This window comes from Fusarium pseudograminearum, chromosome 2, assembly GCF_000303195.2.
Source record: "Fusarium pseudograminearum CS3096 chromosome 2, whole genome shotgun sequence".
NCBI lineage: Eukaryota > Fungi > Ascomycota > Sordariomycetes > Hypocreales > Nectriaceae > Fusarium > Fusarium pseudograminearum.
This window is the reverse complement of record NC_031952.1, coordinates 216063-231636: the sequence shown is the minus strand read 5'-3', so window position 1 is coordinate 231636 and position 15574 is coordinate 216063. Positions and strand designations below refer to the sequence as shown.

Below are 15574 nucleotides of genomic sequence, written 5' to 3'. Positions count from 1 at the left end.
ACTGTGACACTGAGTACAACGTGACCAGTCAATTTTTGAACTCCTATGGTCCAAGGCCCACTTCACTGTCTCTCTGTCAATCCTATACCTTTTGTGTTGGACAGCGGCTTCTCATATTCACGTAACCGCTCTGAGTCACGGTGTGATTCATTTGTGTTACGGTTTCAAGCGAATGAGCCCGCTGGAGCCATTGATCTATGATGTGGGTTACAGCTTGGATTATGTAAGTTCGCGCAGAAATCTACTGTGCATTTTAATCTTTATTACTGCTGAAAAGGAGAGGATTAATGAGTCTGAATAAGCTAAAATAATGTTCTGTTCAAACATATTGCCGTCAATTCGTGAAATATAGTACTGTGCAAGCACTCATACTGTTACACGAAGGGATCACAACACAATCCGACGGGTACTCCTTGTATGCATCCGAGAAAATGATTCCGAACAGTGGCGGGTTTCCCACATTGACCCTCAATAGTCGTCCCACGTTGAGCTTCTATAGAGTTGATTGACTTCTGCCGTATATAGGCCACTGCAGCTTCATGTTTCAAATATACCACTATGTAATGCCTGCAAGACGATATTTGTTCCTGTGAAGCACCCATGACACTACAAACTACAAATTCCTTGTCCATATTTTTATGAATCAGTTCGTGCCCCCTTGAACGCCACCATGATTGAGATAGTTGATCACATTGAAACCCCGACACCAGTTGTCAGGCTGCAGGTTTGGCATCTGGACCGACGGGGACAGAGCAGGGTTGTTAACAAACAATTGATGGAACATCTCGCAAAAACAACTCTGTTTCAAGATTGGTCCATCACCCCATCCTTAGCCTGCGCTACCCGGGATCATTATGTCCCGATCGAAGTAAGTAAACGTGGATATCTTCCAATGATTAGTAAAGTTGCCGCCGTTGTATGCGCGACATGACAAGCACGCAAGCTAATTCCATGTTTTCTCCCTTTAAAGGTAGATCTAGCCTTCCACAAAACTGGTGATCCTGATCAAGAAAGTAGCGACGTGAGCCTTCGATGGAATTTCAACAATAATCTTGCCACCAAAGTACAATCATTCTCCAAGAACGGGCGACGAAACCCATCCAGATGAACGTCTTTTCAGTCGGCCAGAACCTTACCGACGAGATCAGGATAAGGTTCACCCACTTTCACCTTTTCTTTTCTTTGGAGCTTGATTTCAATCTAGCTATTGAAGATTCTATGATTGTTGACCGTAGCGGTCTCACTGAAACGTACGTTACATCTTAACACCAAAACCGCAACTGACCCCCTCCAGACTTCATGTTGCTGGCTGTGCCTTAGACACACATGCATCACTCGTAAGCAATGGCGTAAATGTGACAGAGATAGGCAAAGAGCTTCTGAAAGGCAATTTGAATATCGGTCAGCTCTGGACTTCGCTGAAGGAAAGGATGAGCAATACTACATTGAGATACTAGGTAGGCAGATGTCCTTGTCGAACGTCAATACAGTTTGTCGTTATAATAACGCCTGAACAGCTCGCCAACCACTGCGCCAATGAAGAACGCAATTCCGATAATGACATGGATGAGATTAAATTGTTCTAGCAACAAAGTCTCTCATCTCTAGAGCCGTTTCAATCTCTTGCAGGTCAAATTCAGACTTGTATTTCCAAAATTATAGATGACCGAACTGGTAAGTGGACAGAGTATCAAAAATATTCAATTTTTAATGAATCTTACGATTCCAGCTGTCAGCAAGGAGGAACTCCATCTCGCCCTGATACACACCAATCTGGCCACAATCGCCTTCGCTGACCATCAGAGGAACGTGATAAAGGTGCTGCAAAAGATGAAGGGACGATACAACGAAGACATCAAAAGCAGTAGATACCTGGTCGGATTCGCGTTTCTGGTTATTGCGACAGTAGGAGCTACAATGACAGGTGGCTTGAGCACTCCATTGCTTCTAGCTGCCGCTGCCTCCGGTTGTGGAGGTCTTGGCGTCGGCGTCGGTATCGACCAGGGTCTCAAATGGTGCAAAGTCTATAGCAAAGAGCTTACAGTCCGCAGGTGTAAGAGATTACATCCATGTCCTTATCAGAATTTCACTAACCTCTTGTAGTCGACAAAACAATCGACGAACTTGTGGACGCACTCAAGGACGCCAAACTTGGATTCGCTTCCATTTATTGCTCTGACATCCTTTAGATGCCGCTGCAGTTTATGGGAGCTCGTGAGAGAGTAGAGAGTCTGAAGAGTCTTGGTATCAACATGAAAGAGCTGAAGCATGAGAACTTTTACAATCAGGAGCTCATCGAGCTGCGAATAGGGAGATTTAATGAGGCTTATACGAAATTTGACAATGAGTGTAAAGCAGTCAAACAGGATGCCAAGTTGAAGGAGTTAATTGAACCTAGGCCAAATAGTGCTAATTGAGTTTACTCTCAACTTCGCAACCACTGAAACACTTCGAATTAGTTATTAAGACCTCTTTTCCATATTTTCGGATATTATCTATGTTAAGTACGGATTCTCATGGTTGGTACTCCAATTACCCACGAAGGCAAATTAGCTAGGCCATATACTTACAGCACAGCTGATTGATCAGAACTCCCGTGCCTCGCAGGTTATGGCCATCGAGATTGCGCAATCACATGTGAAATAGATAAACAAGAAAAGCCTAGTACGACGGACTTTTGTTGTCCCTTACTGTCACTCGAAAAAGAAAAAAAATCTTACAATATGTGCTTACCAGTAGTCTCTTGACAAATTACTGACAGCTGAAATTCTAGACTGAGGACTGCATCGCCTTCCCTACCTGACGATCGTCGTAGTATTATGGCAAAAAGAATCTGACCGCATTGACACGACCCTATACATCAGATCAAACTCACCGATCTCCGGAAGTGTCGGATGCAAAAGACGTCATGGCTGAAATCTAAGGCGCCATGAATGTTGGTGTAGTTTCATCAAGGTCCGAAAAACCTACGATTGGCTCTGTAGTGGCCGAAACTAAGCTGAAAGAGGTAGAAACTGTACTGTCCTGTTTACGATCCGGCAAATACGACGCACCTAGGCCAATCGTGGCATTTACGCATTCGCATGGAACTGGACACAGCCTCGAAAATAATCTAATTTCGTCACCCAAAGCCTGACACTAGAAACATCATGAATATGGACTATCACTAACGCATCCGAGTGCCTTGCGTTCATTGAAGAAATTGACCTTCTCCATAAAGGCCATAACCACAGCTCTCAACTGGCCAGGAGATAAATTCCAGGCCAACGCTACAGGGACTTGGGCGCATACGCGTACAGAGTGGATCTAGTTCTACGCAATCTCGTGCTTCACGACGACATGGACAAACAATCTATTCGCAGTCTGTGCTCCTTTGCGTTTTTGATACGAAAAAGGAGGCATCAATCCAGGCAGATACCCATATCGAGGCTAGGTACTACCATCTTAGACAGCAGCACATATATATATGACACTGGAAACCTTCCTTCCACAACATCTCGACAAACATTTGACTTCACGCACTCGACACGATGCTCTTTCACTCTTTTGCTTTCGCGTTCTTTGGCTCAGTATTGGGTGCCACCCTCCCAGGGTGTAAACTTTCCCCATCCGATCCCAATTGGCCTTCCCTTGAAGAATGGGGAGAGCTCAATCGAACTATTGACGGGGCTCTACTCAAAACTCAACCAGCCGCTTCTTCTTGCTACAAAGGCAACCCGCTTGACTCGCCCTATCGTTGCCAAATCATCGAGGACAACTGGACTGCCGCCACCCTCCACGCCACCCTGCCTGAGTCGATCGCTTCTCCGGTCTATGCAAACAATTCGTGTCTGCCACCTGGTGCTGATGGGTATAACGCCACCAATGGATGTCATCTTGGTGGATATCCAAGTCATATCGTCAACGCTACTAGCGACGAGCAAATTGCCATCGCTACCCGTTGGGCATCCGAAAAGAACATACGCATTGTGGTCAAGGGAACTGGCCATGACCTGTTTGGACGGTACGTATGCTAGATATACCACTGTTCTTAGACTAATACTCTGATAGATCCGCCGGCGCCCATTCCCTTTCGATCTGGACTCATAATCTGAAGCATACACGGCTCGTGCACGACTGGACGATACCTGGATCAAACAAGACAGATACGGTCTTGTTCGCTGGAAGCGGTCTCAACTACGGCGAAGCCGTTCGCCATGCTCTCGATTCCAACCGTGTGATTGTGAGCGGCAACGACGAAACGGTAGGCCTTGGTGGCCACATCCATGGAGGAGGTCATGGTCCACTTTCAAGTACTTTCGGTCTTGCAGCCGACAACATCTACCAAGTTCGCGTTGTCACATCAGATGGTCAGATCTTGGTAGCCGATGCCACTCAGAACCAGGACCTCTTGTGGGCTATTCGCGGTGGCGGCGCAGGCCAGTATGGTATTGTTACGGAATACGTTATCAAGACTCATCCTGCGCCTCGAGTCATTAACACCGGCTTTTCTGTCAGCCCTGCTGGCAACAGCTCTGATGCTATTGAAGGCAGCTTTAAAGCGTTGGCTGCTCTTCTGCAGGAACTTCCGTCTGTTATGGACGCTGGTTGCGCTGGTGCCACAATTGTGTCAGGCGATATGAATACTGGCGTCACCATCAGTCAGGGTATTTACGCTTATGACAAATCACCATCAGCTGTCGAGAAGCTTATGAAATCGGCAAGAAAGCATCTATTAGAAGCCAGCGGAGGAGAAAATAACACTCTGGTGACCATAGTGCCCAGTGAGGTTTCTGAGTCCAGTTATCTATCGTTCTTCAACGAGATGAACGCTGGTGGTTCCCACACAGCCGGCGCCATGTCAATGATCTCAAGCCGTCTTCTTGGACGTCCAGAGTTGTCAGATCTTGACCAAGACAAGCTCGTTGACTATGCAAAGCGTCTTGTTAGTTACGGTCTTGTTGTCATTGGTCTACAAGGAGGGCCTGGACCCGCCAAGGTTGACGAGAGTATGCGCGGCTCGCTTCTCCCCGCGTGGCGCTCCAACTACCTCCACGTCATGAGCTATGGTAGCAAGTTCAATCAGTCTCTTGTGCCGCAAGACATGCTCAAGGATACTTCGGAGCGCCTTGAAGAAGGCGCTGAGAGTCTGTGGCGGGAGTGGGCTCCTAAGACCGGTTCTTACATGAATGAGGGCAACCCTTTCAACTCTAACTTCAAGAAGGACTTTTATGGTAGTTACTACCACCAGCTGCTTAAGGTCAAGAACAAGTATGACCCCAGTAACAGTTTTTGGGTTCTCTCCGGCGTGGGAAGTGATGACTGGGATTACAACTTGAACTCTGGTAGGCTCTGTAGGAAGAGGAGCTGAGAGTGCAGTCCTAATAAAACAGGGATAGCAAAGGACCCTACTTAGATCTTTAATTTATTTAGTATATAGAGTAGATATACTATTTATCTTGACGCGTCTAATAACGTGTATTGGCTTGAATTCCAGTAAGGCGCTTCAAGGTTCAATGGCTTGTAGCAATCCCATATTATCTTTTACTATACACAAGAGCAGACCACATACCATAATCCCAAACAAACTAGTACAGACAGGGATGACGCGTGATTTGACTATACTACATTGAGGAACCATTGGGTAGATAGAGCTGCATACTTAGTAAAGGTATAATAAGATGAAGAATGTAGAGGTGACGGCAAATACTACTACAATCATATTGTCTAGTTATAGTATCTAGGTAGAATTATAAGATACGTCTGTCTAGGAAATAAAATCGTATTATAATTAAGTGTAAACCAGCTACTTATTTAAAGATCTCGTGTCTCAGTCTGCAATTAGCTATGTAAAAGGGGCTTACGATAGTTAAAGGGGACTGGGCTGAAAAGAAATAACTGCCGAAACAAGGCTTCCACGAGTGGATAACCAGGCGGGCCGCAAAAAAAGAACGAGGCAGACAGAAATACTAGTGCTCTTGAGTCCTAGTATAACCAACAGCGTTGATCCAGTATTTCTATCAATCAATACCTGTGGCCCGCTTGACAAGATCTTCATTTTGCCCATGTAGTCATGACTAATGCTCAATAATCCCGTAAATCCGTCAAAGATTTTACACCAGGATAACTACTTTAATCCGCTAGATCCGCCATACTTCCGCACAATCAACATCCAACTCTCAATAATGACTACCAAAATTTCCAAAGCCTGCGAACCATGTCGACTACGCAAAAAGCGATGTAACGGATCCAATCCGTGCAACCATCCCGATTGCCAGGATTCACCATCTACTTGCGTGTACAGAAACAAGACTCGGACAAGAAGATCGAAGCGAAACACCAGCAACCCTGCATCACAACTACCTTTCCTCGGGTCCGGTCATTCCGTTGATGGTAGTTCACCAGTATCGTGGCATTCACGCCAGAGTACTGCAGCTGTCCCCGACCCGGGGGTGCAGCATGAAGTTTACCACAGTGTCACCGAAACGCATTTGTCGCCCACGTCTACCGACAGCTCACAGCTATTCTACGGACCTTCATCTTACTTTGCATTTCTCCAGCAGATACACAGGGGTGTCTTACCCGTAATCGACCATGGACAGTCAGAGGGTAGCGAGGCACGATCTGGTCTTGATACGTTTATGCAGAGGTCAATCTTCTTCGGGACGCCATCCCGAATAAGCCCCGAGTCACTCAGATCCGAGAGTGTTCAACTGGCACCTGTATCACCGGAAATGGCGCGCGAATTTCTCGCGTTGTTCAAGACTACCTCTTATCATCGACTCCCGTTTTATACCTTCAGTGAGTTGGACAGCCTTTTGGAAAGTCTGTACAACTCGCAGCATGTTCGCAACATACCCCCGCAGACCAAGGCAAGTTTTCTAGCAATGCTGGCGATTGGCGCTCTTGCGACTCCGCAGACAGACCTTGCAGAGACGCTCTTCACAGAAGCCAGGCGAGAAGCTGTCATCTTGGATGATGCAGTGACATTAAAGACACTTCAGCTTTCGCTCTTATTCGCCGACTATCAGATCAACATGGGTCGTCCCAATTCGACATATCTACATCTTGGCGTTGCATGTAGGAAGGCGTTTGCATTGGGGCTGCACCTTGGAGCTTTGTCGACTCGATTGGACACTGCCACGTTACGAAACCATCAAACCACTATATGGTCACTCTACTTCTTCGAAACGTAGGTTAACCGTCCTTGATTGGGATTCCAACGCTGACACTTGGCAGTTATCAGGCATTGTCTCTGGGTCGACGGAGCGGGCTGAAGCTCAAGGACATCTCATGTCCATTCCCAACTGAGCCGCTGTCCACGGTTAGGCTTTGTCGACTCGCTACAATCATGGAGGACGCTGCAGAAGGCATTTACGGCAGAAAAGCAACTTCGATTCGACAGTTATATGCAGTCGCGGAAGAATTACGCGGTCGTCTCCATCAGTTTGCTCAAGATTGGGGTATAGGGTCTGCGCAATTGGGGACCACCCAGGACCCTCTTGACATTCATGAATCTATGACACTGCATAACCGTATGTGAACATGAGACATCCACTTTGAGTAAGAAGCTGACTATTCTTGCAGTATACTATCACGCCATCATCTTGATCTTTCGCCCTTTCTTAGTCGCCAACCAAGCTATGCGTGTTACTGGAGGTACAGGTGAAATCAAGGAGATGTGGATGCGTCAGGCTTGCAGATACGCTATCGATGCGGCACAGGACTCTATCGAATTCTTTTGGAATATCGACAGAGCGTGTGGAGTAGGTGAAGCCCTCAATCAAGTTAAACAATACCTAATAATTATGTTGACAGGCTTCTCGTTATCAAGCTTTCTTCATCGAATGCTCATGTTCGGTACTGCTCTACGATATCCTGTGTCAGCCTTCCAAGTATTCGTATAACATGGAATACATCCAAAAGGCCATACAGGCTTTATCAACTATGACAGCCGACGAGCCTGTGATCTTGTCGTTAAACTCGATTCGTCGTGTGTTGGAAACAATCGAAAAATCGATTTCCGGACATATTGGCGCGAGGCAGACAATGGCAATGGATAGTGTTACCACATCTCCTCACCACTACCCACGCGTCCAATTCCCGTCCTTAGATCAGCTTGGGGCTAATGAGTCAGGCAGAATGATTCTTCTTACCGACGACATTGGAACTGAAGAAAATAGGCCACATCAGCTTGTGCCAGGGTTGCCCAACACCATGGCAGATCAAGACTGGACAAGCTCGGCACATTTCAATCTGAACGTCATGACAACTGACCTCTTCAACTTTTTCCCTTTGGACATGACGACACCGATGAATCATGCAGTTGGGGATAGCGTTCAAATGTCTTGATGGAACGTGCCCAGCCTCACTGTGGTGAGCGTAAATGGTGTCACATGTCTATCAAATCGTACATACATCTCTCTTATCTGCATTTCTGCTCCTTTGATCTCCAATTCATTCTACCATCATGACTATCAAGTCTCAATAACCTGAAATGGTACCAGATAAATGCACTACTTTGTTTGTTGTTGAGAGTAAAAAATGTATCTACAGTTGGTTTCCACTTGTGTTTGGCGTGTCAAATCGCCTACCTAGCACATGATCAATGGCTCCTCCCGAAATATCAATTAGTATGAAAATAGTCTATCATTCGCACTTGGCAAGATCAAATCCATTTCGCAGCGTAGTCATTCCAAGATTCTCAGTATATATTACAACATGGTTTGGACTTCTATTGACTTGCACCATTCTGGGCATGATATCCTCAGGTCTAAGTAGCATAAGGTGATCTACTAATTTCGTGTCTTATGCTTCTAGCGGCCAATTTCTCTGATAACTGCAAACACTGTCCAGATCCAGCCTCGTAGATAATGCACTGTATTTCTAACGCCTGTCTGGTCTCCGTCATTATATAAAGTGCGCCAAAGGTGGACACGCTGACGCAATCTGTTACTCTGTTAATTTACACGAAAGCCATTCTTTTATTAGAAGTTTCAATAAAGAGAGGTAGAATGTCTATACAATTGTATTATTCTTATCTAAACAACTATTATTAGTCCATATGTTTCATTACTTTAGCTTTCAACGTAATATAGTATCCTCCCTGTAAGACATTTAATGGAGTGAGGATCTAGAGCGGACTTAGAGCGGATCTAGGGTACAAACTTCAGGGGGAGAAATAAACGACTGGATACCCCAGTCTAAGTAGGTTTTGCATTGAAGCGGATATAGAGATATTGGTCAATCAACTCAGCGACGTATATCCGAGAGAAGATCCATAGCTTCCGACTGTTTTGTAGACTACCTAGATGGAACTGCTGGAGCCCCATCTCAATTACGCCTCCGTTAGTCAAATCCGCAAATCCGAAAGAGATAGCACGTACCAATTGATGCACAATGGCAACGTCTTGGTCTGAGTATGAGATGGGAACTCGAGCAATAAATAGCCCAGTGCCCATAGACTACTGATAGTTCCTGAGAAGCACCACTGTCTTCACTATCGTACCGTCATTATGCCAGACAATTATCTTTCTGATATTAGCGATGCCAAAACAGTGCAGGACTCAGCTAGCAAGTGTCTCACTGTCACGTTTGAAGATCTAGGCATACAAGTCTCTGGTGAAGGTGAGAATTTCGCTTCGACATGTATTTCAGTCATCACGGGTATCTTCCAACTTGGAAGAAAGAAATCCCCGAAAAGGGTGGGTTTATTATGAGTGTTTAATGATAGTCTTGTTTCTGACGATTTTTTTTAGCAAATCCTGCAGGGAATTACCGGACAAGTTTGTCCAGGACAAATGGTAAGATGGCACCGTCGCGTTTCTAGATTTCCTCCAGGTCATAGTTAGCTAACCAAGACATCCTTCAGCTGTTGGTTGTTGGACGACCTGGTTCGGGTTGCACATCTCTCCTCAAAGTGATATCAAATCACCGGGGTGAGTTCGATGAAGTCCAAGGCCTGGTTCAGTACGGCAATGTTGGACATGACACCGCAAAGGAATTCCGCCACCACATTGTGATGAATACAGAAGGTACTGCTTCTTGGACATTCCAATCGCTAAGATGCTAAACAAATTAGACGATGTACATTTTCCTACCCTCACGGTGTCCGAAACTCTGAGTTTCGCGAATTCAACCAAGGTACCCAAGACGCGACCGCAACATCTCACCAACAGAGACTACGTGCGTCAGACCTCGACCGGGATTCTCGAGTCACTTAGCATTGGCCACGTCCATGATACAATCGTCGGCAATGAGTATGTTCGAGGTGTGTCTGGTGGTGAAAGGAAGCGAGTCTCGGTGGCCGAGGTCATGAGCACGCAAGCTCCCGTTCAATGCTGGGACAACAGTACCCGAGGTCTCGACGCATCCAACGCCCTTGACTTTGCCCGCGTCCTTCGAAAGCATGCAGACGAGCAGCAACGAACTATCATCGCGACCCTTTACCAAGCTGGCAACAGCATCTACGACCAATTCGACAAAGTTCTCGTCCTAGCCGAGGGTCGTGAGATCTACTATGGGCCATCAACCGAGGCACGACAGTACTTTGAGACCATGGGCTTCAAGTGTCCCCCCGGAGCTAATATTGCGGATTTCTTGACCTCCGTTACAGTAGAGACAGAGCGTGAAATCATCCCTGGATACGAAACAACTGTTCCTCAAACAGCCCACGACTTCGAGCAGCGATACAAAGCGAGTGAGACGTTTCATCGCATGAAGCATTTGGCCAAGTCTCGAACAAATGAATCTCTTGCAGCTGAGGTTGACGGTCTTCGAGACACTGTTTCGAAAGAGAAGTCTCGTACTGTCGCAGCTCTATCCAGAGCAACTAGTCCGTACTTGGTCTCCTTCTTTCAACAGGTTTGGATCTGTGCTATCAGGTAACATCACATTTCAATAAGACAAGGACATCGCTAAGCCATAGCAGACAATTTCAGATTCTATGGGGAGATCGGTTCTCGAATGGCCTTCAGCTAGCGTCATCCTTGATTATGGCTCTTGTGACAGGCAGTTTGATGTACAACCTCCCCGAAGACAGCACCTCCATTTTTCGAAAGCCCGGGGCCCTTTTCTATCCCATTCTACTTTGGTGCCTCAACAAGATGGCCGAGACGGCAGCATCCTTCGAGGGCCGAGCTATCCTCACCCGACACAAACGCTTGGCATTCAACCGACCAGGCGCTTACGCTCTTGCTTCCGTTCTTACCGACATTCCTTTCGTCATCTTCATGTTCAGCTTGTTCAATGTTATCTACTATTTCATGGTTGGTTATCAACATGATGCTGGCAAGTTCTTCACCAACTGGTTCATCTACCTTGTCACCACTCTTTGTTTTACTTCTCTGTATCGCACAATCGGTGCATGGTGCAAACATTTTGGTCTGGCTGCCCAGATCAGCGGTTGGATCACCATGGTCATGATGGTTTACGCTGGTACGTATCCTCTCATATAACGCATCGTACACTGGATTCTAACATTTTGCAGGGTACCTCATTCCCACTACGAAGATGCATCCTTGGTTCCGCTGGATCGCATACATCAATCCCGCAAACTACGCTTTCTCAGCTGTTATGGCTAGTAAGATGGGAGACCTACAGCTGGCATGTGTTGAGCCTCAGCTTGTGCCTTATGGATCAGGTTACGACGACAATCGCTTCAGAAGCTGTACGGTGGTAGGATCCAACGGCGAAACGATTGATGGCGCGTCATACTTGAGCCTCCAATACGGTATTGCTCGTACTGAGATCTGGAGGGATGTTGGCGTCATTATCACTTTCTGGGTGTTCTTCTCAATTACCGCTGCTGTTGGCTTCGAAATGAACCTCGCTTCAGGTGCAGGTTCCATGATCTTGTATGATCGTCGAAGTCAGGCAAAGGAATTGGCTCTGAAGGACGACCCCGAACAAACTTCGGTACAGCCTTTGCCTGAACAGAACGATTATATCACCACTGCTACAACCTTTACGTTCAAGAACATCAACTACTTTGTCCAGCATGAGGGTCAAGAGAAGCAACTCTTGCAGAACGTCTCTGGCTTCGTCAAGCCCGGTCAGCTAGTGGCCTTGATGGGTTCCTCAGGCGCTGGTAAGACGACGCTTATGGATGTATTGGCTCAGCGCAAGGATTCTGGTCGCCTTGAGGGCAGCATCATGGTCAACGGTCGACCTCAGGGTATCATGTTTCAACGGACAACAGGATACTGCGAGCAGAACGACATTCACGAGCCTACTTCAACTGTTCTAGAAGCCCTTCGCTTCTCAGCACGGTTACGACAGCCTTATGAGATCAGTGAATCAGACAAGTTTGCGTATGTGGATCAGATCATTGAGCTTTTGGAGCTCGGATCTCTGAAGCATGCTGTCGTCGGCGCTCCCGGGCAGGGCCTGTCGATTGAGCAGCGTAAGCGATTGACCCTAGCGGTTGAACTCGTTGCGAAGCCTGCACTTCTGTTCCTTGATGAGCCTACATCAGGTCTCGATGGACAATCTGCTTTCCAGATCTGCCGGTTCATGCGCAAACTCGCAATGGCTGGTCAGACCATCATCTGTACCATCCATCAGCCTTCCGCCGCTCTCTTCGAAGCTTTTGATGTCCTTCTTCTCCTTGCCAAGGGTGGCCGAACTACCTACTTTGGTCCCACAGGCAATGACTCTTCCACCGTGCTCAAGTACTTTGCCGAAAATGGTGCTACTCCAGTGGGCGATGTTAACCCAGCAGAGTTTATTGTCGACGTGGTCCAGGGGCGTTTCGAGTCTCATCTCGATTGGCCTGAGATTTGGAACAACTCCAAGGAGAAGGAACAGGCTCTTGTTGAGTTGGAGGAACTGGAAAATCACATTCCTGACGCGGTCGTTGCAAATGAGAAGGATTCATCTGAAGAATCCAAGGCTGATTCCAAGGATTTTGCAACTCCCCTCATCTATCAGACCAAGGTTGTGATTCAACGCCAACTCATTGCCCTGTGGCGTAACCCGGATTATATCTGGAACAAGATCGGCCTACACATTTCCAACTCTTTGTTCAGTGGATTTACCTTCTGGATGATCGGTAATGGATCTTTCGATCTCCAGTTACGGCTGATGTCCGTTTTCAACTTTGTCTTTGTTGCCCCAGGTGCTATCAATCAGCTTCAACCTCTCTTTCTTCGAAACAGAGACCTTTTCGAGAATCGAGAGAAGAAGTCCAAGGCATATCACTGGTTTGCGTTTATCTCTGGACAGCTTATCGCAGAGATTCCTGTCTTGATTATCTGCGCCACGGTCTATTTTGTCTCGTTTTATTTTCCCGCTGGCTTCCCTATTAGAGGCAGCATCTCTGGCCAGATTTATCTGCAAATGATTCGTGAGTCTACTTTTCAGCACCAGTCACTACCATCTTATTAACTGTCTCAGTCTACGAATTTCTGTACACTTCCATTGGTCAAGCGATCGCTGCTTACTCGCCGAACGATTACTTTGCTGCCCTAGCAAACCCTGTCTTCATCGGCGCCGGACTCGTCAACTTCTGTGGTGTGGTTGTTCCATACACTCAGATTCAGCCCTTCTGGAGGTACTGGATGTATTACTTAGACCCGTTTACGTATCTGATTGGTGGCCTGTTGGAGCCTGTCGTGTGGGATGTGAAGGTCGATTGTCGGTCGGAGGAGTTGACACACATCCCGTTGCCCAACAGCAACAGCACCACCTGTGGCGATTACATGGCGGATTTTATTCGAGATAACAGTGGCTATGTAATTGATCCTGACTCAACAAGCACCTGCTCGTACTGTCCCTACACCACGGGTGCTGACTATCTCGTTCAAGTCAAGATTGATGAGAAATACTTTGGCTGGAGAGATGTAAGTTTCTGTCGTCGCTGGTCGTCTTGTTCGTATTACTGACTGAGTTACAAGGTTGGCATCACGGCTTTGTTCTGCGTCAGCTCATATGCTCTCGTCTTCCTTATGATGAAGCTGCGCACGAAGTCAACAAAGACAGCAAGTTGAGTGTTTGTATCATCAGCTGCGAAGAGGAGACTGTTTAATTCTGTTATGGATGGTCTTAGTAATTGGTACTGCTTTGTATTCTTCTAATGTGGTTTAATTTGTTCTGGGATTTGTTTCTTTCATATGTGTAGTATGTTCTAGAATATGTGAACTTCGCAAGGGGACTTTAGCAACTAACGCTATCATTCGAATGCTTGTTCTAGGATTTGGTCTTGAGTCTGAAAATTGCTATGAAGGTGAGACATTTTCCCAACAAAGTGGCCTCGGCGTATCAGAAACATCAGCCGCTGGAAGCATAAGAGTCGGAATTAGTAGATCAGCTTATGCTACTTAGACTATGATCTTTAGGCTATTTATTTTTGTAGCCTAAGACTTAGGAGGTTAACTTTGCTGCTACCCAGCAGAGTGGTAAAACCGATCGAAAGGTCATGCCATGTCTCATTACCCCTTGCTGCTCAGAGACAAAGGCCGGTCAGCTAGCCACGAGCTATGCAAGGAACAGCAACAACTAAAAACAGATTTCATATTCATGTTAAATAAGCCTCAGGGTATCAGACACATTGGCCGCTGAGAACATAAGACATAAAATGAGTAGGTCATTTTGTGCTATTACAACTATCGCCTTTAGGCTATTTATTTTTGTATTCTAAGACTTAGACGAGGAGGCTAACTTTTCTGCTCCCCAGTAGATAAGGGAAAGACAAATTCTAACCAACCAGCCGTATGCCTACAGTACGAATACCCACGTAGCGTAATTACTGAATTAGAGAGGCGATGTTTCAGAATGCAAGTGGAGATAGAAGCTGATCTCGGTTATTCTAAGTCATCTATTGGGTTCAGTTCTACTTGTGTGACAGCTGTCGCCTTGCTACCCTTTATGAAAGTTCGGTCTGGATCTTTCCTCTTGATGGGGATGATACGACAATTAATTACTACGAGGTGTCTGGTTTTATAGAATACTTTATTTGATCAGAGGTAAAGCCAGGCACCCCGATCGCACATGGTACTTGCAAGAATCCAAACGTTACTTACAGCGCCTACTGAAACCCAAGGTTACACAAATTCGGGAAATTAGTCAAGTCAATGATGTAGTTAGTGGAACACAATCAATAAGAAAAGAGAGGTAGCTACCGAGTAAACATGGACATGAGGAGTCGTTACATAGTGATACAATAGCACAGCGTGAAAGAGGGCGGATATCCCCCTTAATCCCGACATGAATCCATTACTCTGAAGCATAACGGTGCCACAGTTACGGAGTTGGCATGTGAAGAGGTCCTACCCGAAGATATACAAAGTTGCGACCTAGTCAGTGATATTCCCAGTGTATTTTTAGTATATATAATTGCCGTCCCTCTCAGTACAGGGTGTTTTCATCTACCAAGACTACAAGCGCAGATATTACAGGTAACAGTTTTATACAGACACTATCATCAAGTCTACCAGGTAAGTTAGAACTGCCTTTTAATATTCCGATGTATAGGTATCATATAACTGACTGAACTCCAGCATCTTCAACACAATGGTCAACCCACTCTATCTTTTTTCTGCTCTGTACATGGTAACTGGGGTGCAAGCCTGTAAAAGAACCTGCTCTGCTACCGGCG

At 46.2% G+C, this 15574-nt stretch overlaps 4 protein-coding genes across 4 annotated transcripts; all 4 read left to right on the top strand.

Moving 5' to 3' along the window:
- Positions 1 to 670: 670 nt before the first annotated feature.
- Positions 671 to 2189, top strand: FPSE_02342 (uncharacterized protein; the record flags this gene model as incomplete). Its single annotated transcript, XM_009255461.1, has 6 exons — positions 671 to 868; positions 1105 to 1250; positions 1369 to 1457; positions 1663 to 1674; positions 1730 to 2053; positions 2104 to 2189. The coding sequence occupies 6 exons, from the start codon at positions 671 to 673 to the stop codon at positions 2187 to 2189; spliced, it is 855 nt and encodes a 284-aa protein (XP_009253736.1).
- Positions 2190 to 3530: 1341 nt separating this feature from the next.
- On the top strand, positions 3531 to 5350 carry FPSE_02343 (uncharacterized protein; the record flags this gene model as incomplete). Its single annotated transcript, XM_009255462.1, has 2 exons — positions 3531 to 4003; positions 4051 to 5350. The coding sequence occupies 2 exons, from the start codon at positions 3531 to 3533 to the stop codon at positions 5348 to 5350; spliced, it is 1773 nt and encodes a 590-aa protein (XP_009253737.1).
- An 814-nt stretch (positions 5351 to 6164) lies between these two features.
- On the top strand, positions 6165 to 8331 carry FPSE_02344 (uncharacterized protein; the record flags this gene model as incomplete). Its single annotated transcript, XM_009255463.1, has 4 exons — positions 6165 to 7171; positions 7219 to 7514; positions 7567 to 7745; positions 7798 to 8331. The coding sequence occupies 4 exons, from the start codon at positions 6165 to 6167 to the stop codon at positions 8329 to 8331; spliced, it is 2016 nt and encodes a 671-aa protein (XP_009253738.1).
- Positions 8332 to 9494: 1163 nt separating this feature from the next.
- On the top strand, positions 9495 to 13967 carry FPSE_02345 (uncharacterized protein; the record flags this gene model as incomplete). Its single annotated transcript, XM_009255464.1, has 8 exons — positions 9495 to 9683; positions 9738 to 9782; positions 9851 to 10013; positions 10061 to 10862; positions 10910 to 11415; positions 11468 to 13324; positions 13375 to 13820; positions 13875 to 13967. The coding sequence occupies 8 exons, from the start codon at positions 9495 to 9497 to the stop codon at positions 13965 to 13967; spliced, it is 4101 nt and encodes a 1366-aa protein (XP_009253739.1).
- Positions 13968 to 15574: the final 1607 nt, after the last annotated feature.